This window comes from Denticeps clupeoides, chromosome 18 (assembly GCF_900700375.1).
Source record: "Denticeps clupeoides chromosome 18, fDenClu1.1, whole genome shotgun sequence".
Lineage (NCBI taxonomy): Eukaryota > Metazoa > Chordata > Actinopteri > Clupeiformes > Denticipitidae > Denticeps > Denticeps clupeoides.
Genome location: NC_041724.1, coordinates 2,898,032 through 2,917,124, shown reverse-complemented (window position 1 = coordinate 2,917,124; position 19,093 = coordinate 2,898,032). Strand labels below are relative to the sequence as shown.

General features: G+C 44.1%; 2 protein-coding genes across 3 annotated transcripts; one reads left to right on the top strand and one right to left on the bottom strand.

Moving 5' to 3' along the window:
• Positions 1–1,998: 1,998 nt before the first annotated feature.
• On the bottom strand, positions 1,999–10,742 carry LOC114768625 (regulator of G-protein signaling 14-like). Of its 2 annotated transcripts, none has more exons than XM_028961003.1 (14): positions 10,550–10,742; positions 9,932–9,953; positions 9,699–9,853; positions 8,738–8,830; positions 7,955–8,098; positions 7,709–7,870; positions 6,888–6,951; positions 5,267–5,370; positions 4,654–4,881; positions 4,048–4,121; positions 3,840–3,966; positions 3,672–3,753; positions 3,214–3,282; positions 1,999–3,109 (listed from the first exon to the last, which is right to left on the bottom strand). In XM_028961003.1, exons 1-14 carry the CDS (start codon positions 10,592–10,594, stop codon positions 2,706–2,708), a joined length of 1,773 nt encoding a protein of 590 aa, XP_028816836.1. In that variant the 5' UTR covers positions 10,595–10,742; the 3' UTR covers positions 1,999–2,705. The 2 variants fall into 2 exon arrangements, with proteins under 2 accessions (XP_028816836.1, XP_028816838.1); XM_028961005.1 differs by having other exon boundaries at positions 5,267–5,367.
• Positions 10,743–14,519: 3,777 nt separating this feature from the next.
• Positions 14,520–18,597, top strand: LOC114768007 (ADP-ribosylation factor-like protein 3). The gene is made up of 7 exons (XM_028960031.1): positions 14,520–14,616; positions 14,900–15,043; positions 15,575–15,691; positions 15,786–15,836; positions 16,215–16,400; positions 16,665–17,873; positions 18,196–18,597. Exons 1-6 carry the CDS (start codon positions 14,599–14,601, stop codon positions 16,710–16,712), a joined length of 564 nt encoding a protein of 187 aa, XP_028815864.1. The 5' UTR covers positions 14,520–14,598; the 3' UTR covers positions 16,713–17,873; positions 18,196–18,597.
• Positions 18,598–19,093: the final 496 nt, after the last annotated feature.

The following is a 19,093-nucleotide window of genomic DNA, read 5'->3' as shown; positions in this document are numbered from 1 at the left end:
AGACGACATCATTACAAACCCCCTTTGCCTCCCCTTCCCTCAAATATTCATGAGTGAGATGGAATCCATGCCTAAAGGACCAGGGAAGGATTTCTGGGCTGTGATGAAGGCCTGAGCATAATTTGATAGAATAATTTGATGTTTAAGGACTTCTGAATGAGTCATGTGGGTGAAGATCTGGTCCTCACCTTCTCGTCTCTTTGGAGCTTGTCGGTAGATTTGGACCGTTTCTTTACCGGAGTCTTCTGAGGAGAGGGGGACCGTCGGGCAACAGCAGCAGTCAGTTTAAAATGGACATCCAGCCCAACACGGAAACAGAAATGTTCTCCACATGCACTTACACTCTTATCCATGATGGATTCCGCCTCTTGTGAGAAGGGGTGAGAAGAGGAGGTTTATGAAGAGATTAAATGAATGGATCAATGTTTATGCCTCCTGGGTTTGCAGAAATAAAGCAATAGCTATATGTATGTTGGAGGAGGAACGAACTAGCCCTCCAGCCCCATTGATGGAGTGTAATTATTTCTGACAGATGAAGATGAAATGTAATGTATTTAGGGGCTGGGTCTGTAGGCATAACTGGCACTTCCTGGACTAGTTAAAACCGCTGGGTTAAGACCATGTGTCCTCTGTGTGTGTCATGTGATCTCTGAGGTCGGCATCTAGGGAGAATGCACTACGGGGTCTGCAAGTTGGTTTCTTATAACTGACATTTTAAGGAAAGTCAGCGTCAGAGCAACAGAGATTCCTCACAGCAAGGGTTTATACATTATTCATGGGTCCATATGTGAACCATGCCAGAGGGGGTGGAGACAGGGGGTCATGAACCCAGGCTTCCTCTCACAGCGAGGTTTACAAAATTCCCCCCAGGGCCCTGATGTCATTGCAGGCCAGAGTTCAGTGTGACCCCCTGCAGAGCTGAGCGCAGAGAGGGAGAGGACCTTGCATGGTAAGGATCCGTGCAAGACACGGCACAGAGATTGTCACCATGGAAACACATGGACGACCTGCATAGGGATGAGTGAAACGGACACACACACACACACACACACACGCGTACACCAGCCCCTACTTGCATGACAACCAAGGTGCATTGTAACCATACTATTGATGTGAAACCTTGAAGCAATGAAGCTGGGAAAATGGACAAGTGTGTCGGGTTAAGATTAGGTGAGAGCTTGAGAGCAACGGTTAGTACAGACTAAAACTAGTCCAAGTTCCCACGTTGGCCGGGTGACCATCAAAACTGGACCATGGAGCAAAGGAAAAAGCTGTTCACACCGAACGGATAAACGTAGAGATCTGGAGAATGCACTGGGATAAACTGGATCCCTGTTGATGGTTCGGCACCAGGTACCTCAACACTCATTCAGAGGTCTTGACGCAGTGGTTGCTTTTAATGTTTGGTTTAGTATAATCCTGTGCGTTAATAATGACAATTCCAAGATGCAATGGGAGTTGTGCAAGTGCACAACTGCATTTCTTCAGAGCGGAAGAAGCTGCTTGGGTAACAGATACAAAGATTAAGGGCCCAGTCAGCCTTTTTAAAACCTTCTAAAGCAGTCTAATTTTCCCAGAGCTGGAGGAAACATGAAAAAAAAATCATTTAAATTTGTTCATTAGTTAGGTATGTGTCCAATGTTCTGTCATTGCACACACACACACGCACTTATTCCTCTGTACATGATCCTGAGGCAGTATAGCCATACATATCTAAAGAGCCCCGGATTCAGTGAATCAACATTGTGACACACAGCCAAAGAGCATTCAGCACTGCAGCAGTATTACCAGTTAAAATCACAGCAAAGAATTATTCTCCAGCCACTCCCTAAACACAGCATCTTCATCAAATGGGCGATGAAGGAGGAAGGCTGGTACCGTACCTGCTTTAGGTCCTTTCATCCAGGTTAAATGCGCTGTGATGGGGCACGAACACACACACACACAAACTCTCTCTTCATTAACCATCCATAATAAACACAGAAGAGCAACAGCTTATACAGAAACATGTACATATATTTTTTCACTTATCTTCATACAAACATGCATCCAATGAAATGAGATACCTGTTCATCATGGGTCCATAACAACATCTCAGATGTAAAATGCCATCAGCGCAGGCGCATGCGTGTGAACAGGGCCTGCAGAATAACTCACCCCCACCCGCCCAAAAAAAAACAAAACCTCCCAGTGCTTTGGGCAGCCAAGGCCAAAGTGACAGGGCCGAAAATTCATCCTCAAACTCCCATGCCTTGCTGAAAGGGAGAGAGTGATCCTCATCACACGCGCACACACACAATAAGAATTCAAATAAATTAGTTTTCAAATATACAAAACCCAGTATCACTCTTCAAAAACAGACTTATTGGTGAAGAAATCAGGAATCTCCCTCTCTCTCTCTCCAGATGGCGTATGGAAAGCTTCAGATTGAAACGTATAGCTATAAATTTTAGTTTTACCTTATTTGGTTTGTGTGGTTAGTGAGGTGCTTATAAAAAAAAAGTGCAAGAGAGAAAAGTGCAAATAAAGAAAAATGTAAATAATAATCTTGGTTAAAGTACACCTGATATTCTTAACTGTCAAGATACAAAAAAAAAAGTGATTCCTTTCAGTTATACAGAATTTACCTAAAAATCATTCTTGTAAAAAAAACAAAACATAGAATTAATATATAGAAGTTAATGTTCTACTCAAATGTTCTTCCGTCATGTATTTTTTATAGACACTCTATACTCAGAACTTTGTGAATTTCTTCCAATTCCTGCTGCCGTTCCTGCTTGGGCTCCAGCGCCAGAGAAGGCTGAGACCAAGTTGGGTAGGTGTCGTTGTGGAGAGTTCTGGACTGTGATTGGCCCCGACCCCTGTCTGTGCAGGGTGGATTGGGCCATAGTGCTGGGGTCACTCATAACCGTGCGGGACTTGAGTTCAGAAGTGGGCTGGACTGGTCTTTCAACGGAGCTGTGCTTCTCCCCCTTCATCTCAGGATCTTCATCTGTGTGGTGGTCCGGAACCTTCAAGAAGGCAGGCAGAACCAGGTGCTCCTTCTTCAACAGGCCCCGCTGGTCGTCCACCCGACTGCACTGGGCTCTCGACAGCATCTCCATTAGATCTGGGGGTTCAGAGGCGGCGAGAACACAAACATAAAAAAAAAAAGAAAAAGAGGCATCAGAAGACGACCGACCTACAAAGGAAACATCATTATTCTGGTCTCACCGTCCATTTCATTAGGCCTTCCAGCTCTGGGGAGGGGTTTCGATCGGGTTTCCTGTGGGACACTTTGAACTGCAGGAAAAACAACCAAGTCAAACACACAAAACTAAACCTAGAGAGCCTAGAGAGCCGAGCTTTACATCAGCCACATTACGGCAACGTTCAGCTGGTATCACTTCATTTATTATCAGTTATTCATAGCAGAACCAGCCTTCAGACAGCTCCATCACCCTGACCCACAGTCACTACTGCACTGCTGTATATTTGTAGTATATTGTTATTCATCAAAACGAATGACACCATCACTTCAGTTCATTTACGCATTAGACGCAGGGCGCCCTGGAGTTGCACCCGCTGCTTCTCGTTGCTAAATCCACAATAATCTTGACCTTGTATTATGGTTCTTGCCATAATACACACACACACACACAGAGTATTAATAACGAAACAGAAAATTTCACCTCTGACTCGGTCAAGGCACAGGGTTTTGTTGGCCAGGTGGAAGACATTGGTGTCCATTTTCAGGGGATCCTTTGAGCCTTTCTGGAAACAGCAAAAGGAAAAACTTTGTACACTAGTAGAAAAGCTCGCCTGAGAAGCAGTCCACACCAACAAACACGTTCGCTCACCACAGTGATAATGGAGTCTTGTGGGCGCAGCTGATGCTTCTGCAAAATAGCAGCGACAGCGTCTTGTAACGTCTTGCCGGACTTCGCCATGATGCCCACAGTGTTACCAGTGAAGACCACTTCCACACTTAACACAAAAACGATGCACATTTCAGCAATGAAAGTGTGTGTGTGTGGTGAATATTCATCTCATGTATTTGGCTCTTACACGACTGTCACTCGGAGCTCCAGACAGACCTGCTGATCCCTCAGCACTGAGCTGTCCTGATCCAGGGACAGGGGCTGCAGCAGCATCGAACGTTAGCCAACTTTGCATTACGTGACAAGCATTTTACATTTACGGCATTTATCAGACGGCCTTATCCAATCAGTAGTTACAGGGACAGTCCCCCCCCCTGGAGACACTCTGGGTTAAGTGTCTTGCTCAGGGACACAGTGGTAGTAAGTGGGATTTGAACCTGGGACTTTGTGGTCTTCTAATTTAGAATGCTTGATCCAAAGAATTTCATTTTCCCGTCAAGAATTCTATAGAGTTTCATTACAGCCTGTGTTTTTCTGGGCTCAATATAAATTGTTATGATACGTGCATCATATCATGCATTGTTTTATTAATACAGTCAAGCACATTCACTGTATTCATTCCATATCAGGCTACTGCAGCATCATATGAACACACAGTCCATGAAAAATGTATGTGGAATTTTTATATATTGAGACTTCAAAGATGTGAGACTTCGAGATGAAAGAGCATTGTGTGTAAATATTTTATACGTATAAAGCTTTTTTTTTTTTTTTTTTTTTTATTCCACCATACCTTGTCCTTGCCCTGCAGGTAGATGATGACGTCTTTGAGAGGAAGACCTCGTTTCTCGCACAGCCCACTCAGCAGGTCGCGCAGCAGCAGGCCGCTCCTCGCCGGGGCCAGGCTGGCGGTGCCGTCGGGGAGGTACACGCAGCAGTACCCCTCTGCTGGGCCCGAGACCAGACCCTGACCCCCGCCGCCCGAACCCTGACCGGGGTCACACATGCTGGAACGGCCGTTCTTAAAAAGGGCAGATGGAAGATGACTTTTTGTTTTCATAGTTTTTCAAATAACAGGACGCTTTTCAGGATTTGGACATTTGAGATCAATAATCAACATAAAACAACACTAGTTCAGTGTATGTGTAATGAATATTTCAATTAGATTTGAGCTGCACAAGTACATATTTGCACATCATAAACAGTCGCTGATCATCCACAACATGAAGTGAATAATGCGGATGGCTCCTACAAGGCTCCTACCAAAAAAATATAAGAGCTGCACCACGGGCAAATGGGAAAAGCTGTCCTGGTCTGATGAATCGTGCTTTTTCAAGATAACGTGGACAAGTGCATTAACGCCTGCCTGCCTAACGTTACGGATGCTCTTGAAAGGGAACACCTACCTCTGACCTGCCGGAAATGGATCCCAGCTCCATGCTGCTGGTCGATTTCACAGAAATCTGAGATTCTTTTCGAGTGACGGCAACACGCTGGTATGACAAGTCTGCTTTAAAAGAAACAAATAAAACGTTATATCATGAATTAATAAACACGTGCACTCAGAATATGGGGGAATAGGGGCAGACAGCTGAAAAAAAAAAAACAAAAAAACATGACACTATTTGGATGTAAAAAAACTGCATGATGTTGCAGCTCATGTGATGCACGCTTTATGGAAAAGGGGGAGCAAACACACAAAAAGCATAATCTATATGTCATGATATGTCCCGAATTACTACGTTTTTCACGTTTCTCCACTGAGTATGAGTGACGCGCACAAACGCTTGGTCATAATTTCAAAAAGGTTTTTTTGGATTTTATTCTGTCTCTTTTGTGTGCACACAAGGAATGAGCTACATTGGGCAACACTGGTGTTAACCCTCGTGGTATATTCTTCAGATAAAGAAATGCCTTCACGAGAGAACAGCACTAACGGTTCCTGCCTGTGTTTCCTCTGTTAAAAACAGAAACAAACCACATGCAACCAGACTACTTTTTTTTTTTAATCCGTCACAGTCCCGGAGAAACATATGCACAGAGGAAGCACCAAACATGGCTAATTTTGGATAAGTGAAAGTTACGTAATTCATATCCCTTGATATTGACTTTTTTTGTGCTTTAATGTAAGTATTAGTGGTTTTGTAACACCGTATCTGAAGTCTCTTTCCGAAATTCATCCGTGGCGCAGAATTACTTTGATCCAGTCCCACAATTCTTCAGAAGCTCGTGTGATGGAACTGAAGAAAAATAAATTTGTGCTCATTTTTACATCCAATCACCGAGTAACTGCAATTCTTTGCTCGTTTGGAAGCCGTGATGGTCGGTGGAGTTAATGTTTTAGGGGAGGGGAGGGGCTGGAGAGTCTCTGGACGGAAAAAGCGTGAGAAATGGCAGGTAACCTTTCATCATAAAGGGAAAAATTCCAGACCCGACTGTCTGAGCTGCCGCTCTATGATTGGTGAAGCCGAAAGTACTCTTTACACCTATCGCCATGTCTAGCCACTGCAGGACCATAGACAGGCTGGGGGAACTCGTAGTAATCTTAAAATAATCTAAACAAAGTGACATTTTCATGATATTTGGAAAAAAATAATTATATAATAATAATAATTATTAAAATATATATGTCTACACGCATCACTTTTTATTTTAGGTAGCGTAGTCCGGAATTTTTTTTTTTATAGCTTTCACACAAGCATTTTAAGAGTTTCTCAAAGAAAAACACAATAACTTCTCTCAGGCGGGAGGAGGAGACAAAGTGCTGCACGGGTGATGGTCCTTCTCACACCAGGATCTCTCAGCAGTTTCACACCCACAGTTTCAACATACAGCCAAGTGTCTGACGGCTCTTCTTTTTTTTCTGCACAAAACCGACCACAATGCATGATGGTCTAGGTCGACCGACACGGGGTACAGCTTCTTTATGCTACTTTTCGGTCACTAATGGCCATCGTGTTCTGCACTATACAGTGAATGAAAATTATAATGGCTGATCTGGTACATCACGACATGCATTTCCAGTACCTCCCCAGGAGCCTCGGTTCTCAAGCTTCTTCTTCCTCATACTTTTATTGTCTGGAGTGGAAGTCTGCTCAAAAAAAAAAAAAGAAAGGACAAAATGTTTCTCATTCAAATTAACGGTCAGCACAACTCTTCTCATAAATACAGTTCATTCATTATTGAACTTAAGACATGAATTAATGAATTGTGATTCAGCACAATCCAATTCAACCAAGTAAAAAAGAAAAGAAAAGAAATAATGTGTCAGTTTGAAAATATTATGAGCAATGGTGCAATCTGGTGCAATTTTTGAGACAGAGCTTGTTGAAATCACTGCAGGACACTTCACACATTTTATGTTCGGCCAGTTATCTGCACGTAATACGTGAAGTGTCCTGCAGTTCATGTAGCACCAAGGGACATCTGATCGTCACTCCATCAGACTGAAGTGCTGGGGCAGAGGTGGCCTAGCGGTTAAGGAAGCGGCCCTGTAATCAGAAGGTTGCCGGTTCGAATCCCGGGCCGTCAAGGTGCCACTGAGGTGCCACTGAGCAAAGCACCGTCCCCACACACTGCTCCCCGGGCGCCTGCCATGGCCGCCCACTGCTCACTCAGGGTGATGGGTTAAATGCAGAGCACAAATTTCACTGTGTGCATCACTTCACTTTATTATTATTTATTATTAAGCACCACTCTTTGTCCAGCAACTTGTGGTCAGAATCGCGTTCATGGATTAAGCCTAGTCTTCTGGTCTAGGACCAGCTTTAATCCATGCAAGGGAACCCGAGGCTCAGAGAATTTCCACCTCCACATCATCCGCAGGCCATGAGATAAAAGCGCTGTACCTTCTTGCCGTCGCCTGCTGACGCTGCACCGCGCCACAGAGTCTTCGAGTCGTCGCCAACTCCAGGCAGAGATCGTCCTTCCACGCAGGCCAACATGCAGCTCTGGTAAACGGGAGAGCGGACGAAGCGCGCATAGCTGTCGAACTTCATCAGCTTAAAGATCTAAAAGGAAGAAGCAGAATTAAAAAAAAAAAAAAAAAACTGCCACAACACACGAATGAGGAGGGGGACCTGGATCCCACGGACCTGCTGCTGGGCCTTCTGGAACATCTCCGGCGTCGGGTTCTCCAGGTCCTCCTCCTGCGTGCGAGCCGCGTCGTCGATGTTCACGGCACTAAGCGAACTGTCTGAGAGGTACGTGTCGAAGATGCAGCGCGCTTCTTCCTTCAGCTGCGGAAAAAGTAGAACCACACACACGATACAAATACGCAAAAAAAATACGCACGACCATCGGACTAACAGTTACGGAAATGTCAGGTAAGGAGTACCACCAAAAGAGCACAAATACACACAAATCCATAAACCCCGCCGTTCACCTCCAAATCACTGCAGTTACTTCGTAACGCAAGGAAGGAACAAGACGAAACAAGTCGGTCCCAAATGTACTGTTTGACGATGGTTGTATCCTAGTTGGTAACACACTCGACTATGAACCGGAAGGCCCAGGTTCAAACCCCGCTTACTACCATTGTGTCCCTGAGCAAGACGCTTAACCCTGAGGGGCTGTCCCTGTAACTACTGATTGTAAGTCGCTCTGGATAAGGGCGTCTGGTAAATAGTGTAAATGTAAATGTACTGTAGTTCCTGTTTTAATAAAACTTGCATGATGGGATGGTATAAAACATGAGGGTAGGAACAGGAAGTGTTACGGTTTAATATTCCTGGAAGAAGTCGTAACAAGCTTCCGTGGAAATTTGGCTGACGACTGCTAATGAATCATCAGCATGCCCAAAATGATAAATAAGCGTCTGCGGGTCCGGAGGCGTGAAGTCATACGGAGAAGTGAAGAAACCCCGACCCGGGACGCACCTTGGTCACCTGGCTGGCCGGGATCTGCCGGAACCTCTCGCAGGCCTGCCAAAACAGGATGTTCTCGGCGCTCACCTCGGACTTCAGAAACGCCTGGAGGGCAAAGGAGTCAAATGAGACGTCGTTCGAGGAGTCGGCGGCCGTCTGGACTCCCCATTTCGCTACAGGTGCCGGCCGGGTGAAGAATTGTGCCGCGCCACCACGGCCTTTTACCGCGAAGACCGGCTGAAAGAAAAATTTTTTTTTGGTTTCCTCCATCCTCCCATGATGCACTATGGTACCACAGTACTGCACAGAACTAGTCTGCTCCCACACGTTAAACTCAACACAACAGCGGAGATGCCGAAGATTAAAGGACAGCATTGCTCAATGCGCCCAAGGCGCCGGATCAAAGTACATTTGGATGCGCAATAAAAATCGTATGGAATCTAAAAATAAATAGGCATGAGCGTGCAGAGCGGACATGAATGTTGCACCGCTGCTTCTGCAAGTTGACCTACTCTATTCTTACCGGTCCCATGTAAAAATAAATCGTCATACATGAGCGGTCTCCTCGTTCTCGGTTCTGCATTTTTTTGGTGACTATTCGAGGATCGTGCTGTCTTCAGGTAAAGGAGGGTTCTACAGCATCTACAATTGGGACAGTGCTTTGTGGAACGTTGCATGGACAGATGGACACACCTCCAGTGCAGAGGCATGACGATATAGGGATATAGGGTGGTAGTAGCCTTGTGGGTAATGCACTCGCCTATGAACCAGAAGACCCAGGTTCAAACCCCACTACCATTACTACAATTGTGTCCCTGAGCAAGACACTTAACCCCTAAGTTGCTCCAGGGGGGGACTGTCCCTGTAACTCCTGACTGTAAGTCGCTCTGGATAAGGGCGTCTGGTAAATGCTGTAAATGATATTCAACACAGAAGAGCTCGACTAAAACACTTCACGACGTCTCCTCCTCACCGTGAAGTGCTCCACCCCGACAGGGTCCTCCAGGAGTCTCTCGATGCCCACGGCCCAGCCGACCACCCTGCTGGCACCACCCTCCGCCACGGAAGCGGAGCTCCCGCCCAGACTGCGGCTGCTGCCTCCGGCCGAGAGGCTTGAAGAGTTGAGCACTGCGGACACACGGGGCTCCTTAGTGACACGTTCTCGGGCGGGGACAACAATGTCCATGACCAGAAAATCAGCCTTACCTCCATCTGACACCGCCTGACTCTGTTAGAATACGGAAAAAAAATTAAGTATTTAATAAATCTTCACAAAAATATCTGCAGCAACAGCGCCACCTAACGTTGGGATATGGCATACACAGAAAATAAGAACAGAAACGTAAACTTCCTGTATTTTTCCTTTAATAAACATAGCAACGTCTCCATCTTTCCAGCTGTGTAGTCTCACACACGCACACTTTCATTTTCTGCACTCGCCATGTTCGCAAGACCGTAAAAAAAAAAAATTATAATAATTTCTCCGTCTCTTGCTCGACCCCTCAGGGGTTTGAGTCCAATATGCGGTGTGATGATGCTCCCACACTCAGATACAGAGAACTTTAATTATGATCCATCCATGATCGTGTCAAACAACAAAAAAAAAAGAACATTATGAACGATACGAAACCTGTCTACTGAAAGAATGATGTTAACTTTCCATTTTAAGAAACAATGCATATCATCTAAATCTGTCTGATGACAGATTTGTGGCCGGGTTAAACAGCCAAGATCCAGTCAAAAGTCACAAAAAGTTGATCCGAGCTTCTGTTGATGGACCACCCGCATGCTGGATAGAAGCGGAACGGAAGGCCACAAACGTACCATGTGCCCGGCAGGGACGCGGAGAGTCTTCATCGTGTCCGACATGACGGCTGGACTGACAGACACTCACCACCCTCTTCACTTAGGTCTTACGCTCACTTCCTGTGTCAGAGGGAAGTCACGCCATGGCAACACACCGCAAGAGGGAAGTGTGGTTACTCTGACTCTCTCTCTCTCTCTCTCTGTCTTTCTTTCTTTCTTTCTCTTGAGTAATGTGAGGTTACGCAACCCAAACGCTCCATGACCGCGCCCTGAACGTGTGACACCAGGTGTGACCTGCAGCCAGGCTCATCCTGACAGCCATTCCACCTGCAGGCCCAGACTCGTTCCTCTTTTTTTTTTTTTATCCCAAAAGCAGGAGGAAACCTCAGCCACAGTCCCTCTCACACCAAATCAAGATCAAGTGGTTAAATGCAAAATAAAACCTTAAAAGAAAAGGACGGAAGGCCTACCCGGAAGGTGCGTGCAGGTTTGCGGGCGACCGACTTGGGCTCCTTGCGTCTGGCCAGCTTTTGGAAAGCCAACGCGGGCAGACCGAAGACGCGCCCGGTTAAAGCCCGAAGAGCGACCATTCTCTGCAAAACATTAACAAACACAGGCATATGTGCATAGAGACATGTTTTTTTCTCCTTCTTCTAATATACAGGGGCTTCGGGCGCCGTGCGCGCCACCCTGTTCCCGCGGCGGACGCGCGTCGCCTGTCCTGATTGAATCAATGTCCGCGGCTGGTTAACGCGGTGGAAATATATTTACCTATTAAACTATTAACCGCTTCAACACTACTAGTGCGCAGAGACAGATTAAAATATACAATTTCTCTTTGTGGTCTATATTTGATTAAATTTCGAAAGCATTTCGTGTCGATTGGGCTTTTGTGACTGAACAGCGCCCTCAGGCGGTCATCTTCTTGCGTGAAAAATGAATGGTTCATGTCGCGATTTTAAATTACATATAATAAATTACAATTTTGTTTGAAATAATGATGAATGCTGAACTTGTCCGGTGTAATTCCTTTTTTTTTATCCACGCAACTGTTTTCAGCCGTACTAAAATAATCTAAAAGGATTTTCTAATAATGAGTGAAGCTTTTAAAGAGACATTCGGTAACTGAACACAGCACTCCACTGTATCGCAAAATTAATTGTTGCTGATAAATGTCCTTTTTACACGTATTCGAATGTCCCAACATTATCAGACATTCCCAGCTTCCAGCCTCATGTACAACATGAAAAAATGTCAGGACTTCTTAGCCACCCGATATCTTTTTAATTCAGAAAACAATTGTTGAAGGGTAGCGTGGTAGTAAAACGCCCACCTCTGCACCAGATGACCCCAAAGTCCCCACTTACTACCATTGTGTCCCTGAGCAGGACACTTAACTACTAATTTCAAGTTCCTGTGGATAAGGGCGTCTGGGAAATGCCGTAAATGAAACTGTAAATGTATGGCCTCGTGCACAGTGGCCCTCTGTGTTTTGCTGGTCCCGGTTTCACGACATGGGCATAAAATATTGTGTGATGTCAGAGGCTCGACCGAGCTTGATTTGCATGCACACCAGTGTACAAGTCGCTCTCATAACTTTCAGAAGTGCAGGAACGGGTGACAATTATTTTTTAAAAATATTTCTTGCAATATTTCTTCAAGGCATTGAGAGATTTCTGGGGCGCAATGTTCAGCTACCTCACGCAATGCACTCTTCTACTGGGTAAGGACACCTCACGATGAAGCAGGTTTTCAGAGATTTCCTAATCTGTTTCCTTTCGTTCAGGCGCCCTCTCCTGTCTTCCTCTGCTGTGCACCACCAGTTCTTTGGCAGATAACACCACAGGTCGGCGACATCATGTATTCTCAGCTTCTTCTAAAGCCCATTTGACCTTTCTCTCCACAAGAATGTACTGTGTCGTACTGTGGTGAGAAGTTCCTCTAAAATCTGCACGCCGGATAATAATATAATTACAATTAAGATTAAGAAAAGGACAAAGATTGTGAAAAGGACAACAATGTCAGACATTCATTTGAAAAATAACATAATGGGGTGAGACCTAAATAGGCGTAAGTGAAATTTTGGGTGAAACTGTGGGTGAATACAGTTCATATCAAATGAAAACTCCTGATCTCTTGGTAAAAGGGTTATTAAGCAAAAACCAAACGATTAACACTGAACACACGGGAGCAGTTGGTGCCAAAAGGCACATGTGACTAAGTTTAAAGAAATTTAGGAAATGTATACATTACAGGCCAAAAGTTTGGACACATCTTCTCATTCAACATGTTTTCTTTATGTTCATGACCATTTACATTGGTAGATTCTCACTGAAGGCATCAAAACTATGAATGAACACATAAACACAGTTATGGAGTTTAAAAAAAAAAAACATGTCAGTTAGGCCCATGTGGTTCACACACCTTGATATATAAAAATAATCTGCTTCCACAGAGATTTGAATGATTTTTGCATTTTCCTGCTGTAATCCTGAGTGCAAATCCCTTCTTCAGCCAACAGACAGCACAAAAGGAGCTGACACCATGGCCAGACGGGGCAAGAAACAGAAGAAGATAATATGGGATTTCCCTCTATTCCCACATAACATTCCCCTTCCTGATAGAGCATTTTATACATACACACACACACACACACACACACACACACACACACTCACATACACACATGGCAGGTATGATTGGGGCAGTGGGTTGCCGGAAGGTTGCCGATTCGGATCCCGAGTCGCTGAGGTGCCACCACTGTCATGGCTGCCCACTGCCCACCAAGGGTGATGGTTAAAAGCAGAGGACACATTTTGTTGTGTCACTGTGTGCTGTGCAGTGTTTCACAATGACGATCACTTTCACTTTCATGATTTTGGGCTAGGCGTAAAAAAAATTCATGCAAAAGATATTATCACCCAGCAATAATTCACGTAAACACCCTGCATTATTTACGTGCCTGGCTCATTTCCTTATTATCTTGCTTTTAGTCAGAATTGTGCTACAGTATTTTGTGATAAGGCGGCTTTTGACCAGTGGTGCTTGGATCCAGTCGTATAAGAAAATGAATATAAGAAAATGTTGTTGAGAGTCAATCATCTCATTCATTTCCTTCGTTTCAGTGGTTATTGAACAGCAGGTTTGCAGACAATAATGTCAATTTTCATTTCATCCGTTTAAAAGGTCAGAATATTCTATGTCTCACCATTTTGTTTAGCAAAGCTTGTTTTCTTCTCCCTATCTTTCCACCTTAGCAATATTACAAAGGTGTGGGAGGTCATGGGGTCATAATCTGCTTAGTTAACCCAAGCACACAGGCAGTTTGAAACCCAGGTTAGGTTCCGAAACCCAGAAAAAAATAGCTAACTAACTAAATAAGCAGGATACTACAAATATTACACAACGGGCGATGTAACGGTGCAAAACAACAAATACAGACTGTGGACAAACAAAGTATATCTGGTAAACACCAGAAATGAAGTTATGGACTGCAATAACGCGCAGTACAATCACTCTTGTACATAAAAGACTCAGCAGGGGAATAAATAGATGCACGTATTGTAAGTAGTTGAGATTATTGCACATTGCTCTGAGATTGTGGCAAACAGCATCAGTCGTCTGAGACTGGTAATGATATGGGTTTGTGTGTATTAAGTGCAATGGTGGTCTATGGGAAGAAACTGGGGGAAAAAACTTTGGGTAAACTCAGACTCCCAAGTGCAACAAATATACAAAAAGGAAACTGGTGTTGCTTCGCGTTGCTTGAGGAACCTGGAGGCCGGCCCCGTTGGGCTGGATGCTCGGCGTAGCAGCTGGTGGGAGGATAATCCAGGTTAAAACTTCATCCAGGAGAGTGCAGAGGAGGAGGAGGCAGACAGCAGCTAATTCTGGCCCGCTAATCCCAAAACCCCTCGCCGGCCCAACCCCACTCTCCAGCAGAACAGCTAACAGAACACCGCGTTTCACTTTTCTTTTTTTTTTTTTTTTTCACACGTCACATACTCCTCATCCGGAGGTCCCCTCTTTCATTTTTACTGGAGAATGCAGCTTTGACCTGCGGCGCAATGGGGGAAACTCAGAAGGTAGGTCCTTCGCCCGTTCAGATTAGACCCACTTATAATGCGGTAAGGGCCATATGCCGACATCACGCTCAGACGGAAATGCTAAAGGTCTGGCGGCAATGGTCCACTTTGTCTCGTACGGCTACTTTCAGAGGAACAGTTTCTCTTTAAAGATGTCTGAATTTGCAAAATAGATTCTTAATCTGTTTTAAGGAGCCATTTCATGTAACCCTGGTTTAGGTGAAAGTAATTATAAATGTAATAATGGCCAGTCTAACCCGTGGCTGTTCCCCTTTTTTTTTAGGGTTTGCTGTCAATTATTAATAAATTAAAGGGATTAACAGAACAGGAGCTGAGGATCGTCCTGCTGGGCTTGGACAACGCTGGCAAAACCACGTTACTGAAGAGTTTAGCTTCGGAGGATGTCAACACCATTATGCCAACACAGGTGAGGGAAATGGCAGTAATGTACGCCTTCCGATGCCTTCAGGTGCTATGTGTACGGATTTCAGAACAGGTAATATTAAAACCAATGTGAAGAAATGCGTTGCAGAAACATTTTGAGTTTTTCTCATGCTAATCAGCTAGCATCTCCATGCCCTGCCTTGTAATACCACCGCGGGCCTCTAGAGGTCATAGTGAGTTGTTGGTGTGTAAAGTAGTGTAAAGATGAGATGTCTACAATTCTATTATGACCTCCTCTTTGTCATCTTGAAGATTCTGACACCCATGTGTTAAAAAGTAGTCAGAAAATCAAGGGGTTTCTGTGCATTTCCTTGTTTCTGACAATAGAAGTAGAAACCAATAGAATAAACTACCCCCTAATGGATGGCCCACCACGTGGTCAAATGTGGCACTGCACGCTTACAAAATACTTTTGGTTCAATAAAGCACAGTTTCAACAATGGACAAAATATAGAATTAGAATGAAAATTGCACATTCTGTGTGTTAAATTGTGGGTTGCTTAATTCTTTCCAGGGCTTCAATATAAAGAGCGTAGCTTCTCATGGTATGAAACTCAACGTGTGGGATATAGGAGGACAGAGACAAATACGTCCTTTCTGGAAGAAATACCTAGAAAACACTGACCTACTGGTGAGAGGCTTGTAATTTAATCGTCGAGCCCAATAAAAAAAAATTAAATAACCTGAAAGCACCTAAACAGGTGATATTATGTTCTTGTATTCAGATCTACGTCATAGACAGTGCAGACAAGAAGAGGTTTGAAGAAACTGGGCTGGTAATGTATTAACATCCATGTAGCATTAGCATGCTGCTGTCTGTAGCAGAGAGACAGCATAGATGGTCAGTTTATGGGCTCTGACCATCGTTGTGGGGTAGTAGTGGCACTCATCTATAAACCAGAAGACCACAAATTCAAACCCTACTTACTACCACTGTGTCCCTGAGCAAGACACTTGAGTGAGTGTCACCTGAGTGTCTCCAGGGGTACTGTCCCTGTAAATACTGGTTGTAAAGCGCTCTGGATTAGGGCGTCTCACAAATGGCATAAATGTAAAAAATACACTGTGCAAAGAATATCAGTATATGGCTATGGATTTTTTCATATATACATATATCAATTTATATGGATTTGTGTGTGTGTGTGTCTATAAAGGAACTAGCAGAATTGATTGACATGGAAAACCTCAAAGGTGTTCCAGTGCTCATCTTTGCAAACAAGCAGGACCTGGCAGCAGCATCTCCGGCCAGTGAGATTGCAGAAGGTCTGAACCTGCACACGTACCGGGACCGCATCTGGCAAATACAGGCGTGTTCAGCCGTTTCAGGAGAAGGAGTGCAGGTATAAAATGGGACTTTGGTGGAATCTCTCCTGTCACATGAGAAACATGACACTATCACACTTAACTACCAAGTGTCATCTCAGTAACAAGTGTCAGGGTACCATCGCAGAACAAACTGATTTTAATGAAATATCTACAATTTGTCAATGGAAGTGAGAGGATGGAACATTAAATGAATTTATCACATTGGTGTGAGTAATATGATGGTGATCTGATGGTGATGTCTACAGTAACCCTGCTATTTCTTCTTCTCACCTCCGCAGGATGGGATGAACTGGATATGCAGCACCCTAGTAAATCAGAAGAAATGAGTGGGACATTTCAAAATAAAAGCCTCTCTGATGCGCCATCATTTGATATTTTTTTTTGCTGTATTTTTATTGTTATACACATTAAACTGCATCTCAATAGTCAATATAGCTGGGTTTATTTTTTTTATAATGGTTTATTTTGATCTATAATTTGGCACCTTAATTATACATTGATCTGCAGTGAGGTGTTTCATATTAAATGACCCAATACAATTTACTAATAAAAATTAAAGCAATCGCATTTAAAGTAGTTGTAATAATACATTAGCCTATTTTATTTTGCTTTTGCACGTTTTTGCATGTTGGAACATATTTTTTTTGTCTAATGAACTGAGCTTGAGAAAAAAAATACTATTAAAATAATCCAACTTGGTTAGTTTCACAAACTAAGATGCAATTCCATGAACTGGTTATTATGCAACTTCACACACTGCACATTCAAATGCCTAAAAGCACAAATACGTCCTTTCTGGAAGAAATACCTAGAAAACACTGACCTGCTGGTGAGAGGCCTGTAATTTAATCATCATGCCCAATTAAGAAAGGAAATAGCCTGAGTGCAACTAAATAGGCAATATTATGTTCTTGTATTCAGATCTACTGCTTATTAAGAAATTAGTGACACAGTAAAAGAGATAAAAAAAACCACTGGTATTGCACTAAAGTTTTGGGGATTTTTTATGATCTGCAGTTTGCTAAATTAAATTAGCCTAATTTAAATTATCACAGACTGAGAGTTTCATTCAGCCATTAGAACATTTCCACATAAAACCAGCAGGTGGCAGTAAAACCAAAAAAGGACTGTCATTTTCCTGATGAGGATATCATTGTTCAGATGCAAATGATCTAATCGACTGTAATCTCTTCACCCTAATCATGCATTAATTTCGTCCCCATGCTGCCGAAGTTACCTCTTCCAGCTAAAACATGGTTTTACCCGCACAGCCTCAAGTGTGATTCGCAGTCTCAACCTTTTATTAAACCTTGTATCTCCGTTGACCCAATAGTGCTGATGTCGCTCTCATCTTCTCTGCTACTCCGTGAGCATCGCCATGGAAACCTAGCCTGTTGCGTTCTCTCCGTCCCGCTCTCCATCCCCTTTTCCCCTTCCAGTGCAGAGAACAAAGGCAAGACGCTGGATCCTTGTTCCGGAGATCTGAGGTGGGTGAGGCTGAGAGCTGGTGTTTTTTAATGTTCCTTTCATCATCAACTGTTTAATAATTCTTGCATGCTTCAGGGGTTATGAGATTAAAGATGTGATGCTGTCTGGCTTGTTCACTTGCTGTGTCACAGTTGTTGTGTCTAATTGACAAAATGCGATTTGCAGTTGAGCCGATGCTTAAATAAAAACAGTTTGTTTTATGTAATGTCATAGAAAAAAACATATATTTTGTTGCTGAATGAGGTCTCATAGAACGGATTGTTGAGGGTCAGGAGAAGAGGAGGAGGACATGACAGCCATCTTACTTTCACCCTACTTCAGGTAACAGGCCATGACGATCATGCCACACCTCTCCACCAGTGCAGTGGATCTCGCCCCTGCCCCTCCCACCCCAACCTACCACACCGGCTTCTCGCCGGACGATGGCTTCCTGCGAGTGCACACCATCATCATTGTCGTCATCTTCTGTGCGGTCTGCGTCCTGCTGCTGGCCACCTTCTTTTACACCTTCTACTTCCGCTGCAGCCTGAGTCCCACCCCGAAGCGAGGCTGCCCGAACCCCACCCTCAGCCTGGAGCAGGAGGAAGCCACCTACCACCGCAGCTCGTCATGCACATCGCTGGGCAATGCCATCTGACCCCAGGGCTGGAACGCTCTCACAACCGCACCAAGCGCAACCCGAGTCTGGATAAAAAAAAAAAAAATCCATCTCCTTCTTCCTGCCCAATGGAAGAAGAGTGTAGCAACTTTTACCTCATATACCTACTATAGCACCAAAAAAAAGCACTAAAATAAATGAAACCGTAGCGATTTAGTTCATGAAAAAGAACCAGATTATGGAAGATCTGTATCTGGCCATGGATTTCGTATGGGTTGGGGAATTATCGGGTTTTTATCCACCCATGTTTACATTTTCAATATTCTTTGCGTCATGATGAAAATAAACCTCTGGAAAAGACATCTCATATGTTTGGTATTATTATTGCTTATTTATCTGTACGCAGGCATGTAGAACCAACCACGGAACCCAGAAATGAAAGCAGCAAATCGTTGCTTCTGTCATCTCATCACGCAGCTCCAGGCCATTCACATCTCTCTGTTTTTAAAAACCCAGCATTACGCCGATAAATCAGCGTTCCAGGGCACAGCACTGTGCCGGACTAAATGAGTGCTCTTAATCTCCTCCTGCAGACCAAACGCCACCATTTAGACACGGAGG

What these genes read in the sequence shown, in the direction of transcription:
- LOC114768007 (XM_028960031.1), top strand. An exon ending in ACACCATTATGCCAACACAG is followed by an intron (nt 15,044 to 15,574) that starts GTGAGGGAAATG and finishes AATTCTTTCCAG; the next exon opens with GGCTTCAATATAAAGAGCGT. An exon ending in TAGAAAACACTGACCTACTG is followed by an intron (nt 15,692 to 15,785) that starts GTGAGAGGCTTG and finishes TCTTGTATTCAG; the next exon opens with ATCTACGTCATAGACAGTGC.
- LOC114768625 (XM_028961003.1), bottom strand. Translation starts at nt 10,594, where the DNA reads ATGTCGGACACGATGAAGACTCTCCGCGTCCCTGCCGGGCACATG. An exon ending in TCCAGAAGGCCCAGCAGCAG is followed by an intron (nt 7,871 to 7,954) that starts GTCCGTGGGATC and finishes TCTTCCTTTTAG; the next exon opens with ATCTTTAAGCTGATGAAGTT. An exon ending in CCATTTCCGGCAGGTCAGAG is followed by an intron (nt 4,882 to 5,266) that starts GTAGGTGTTCCC and finishes GCCCTTTTTAAG; the next exon opens with AACGGCCGTTCCAGCATGTG.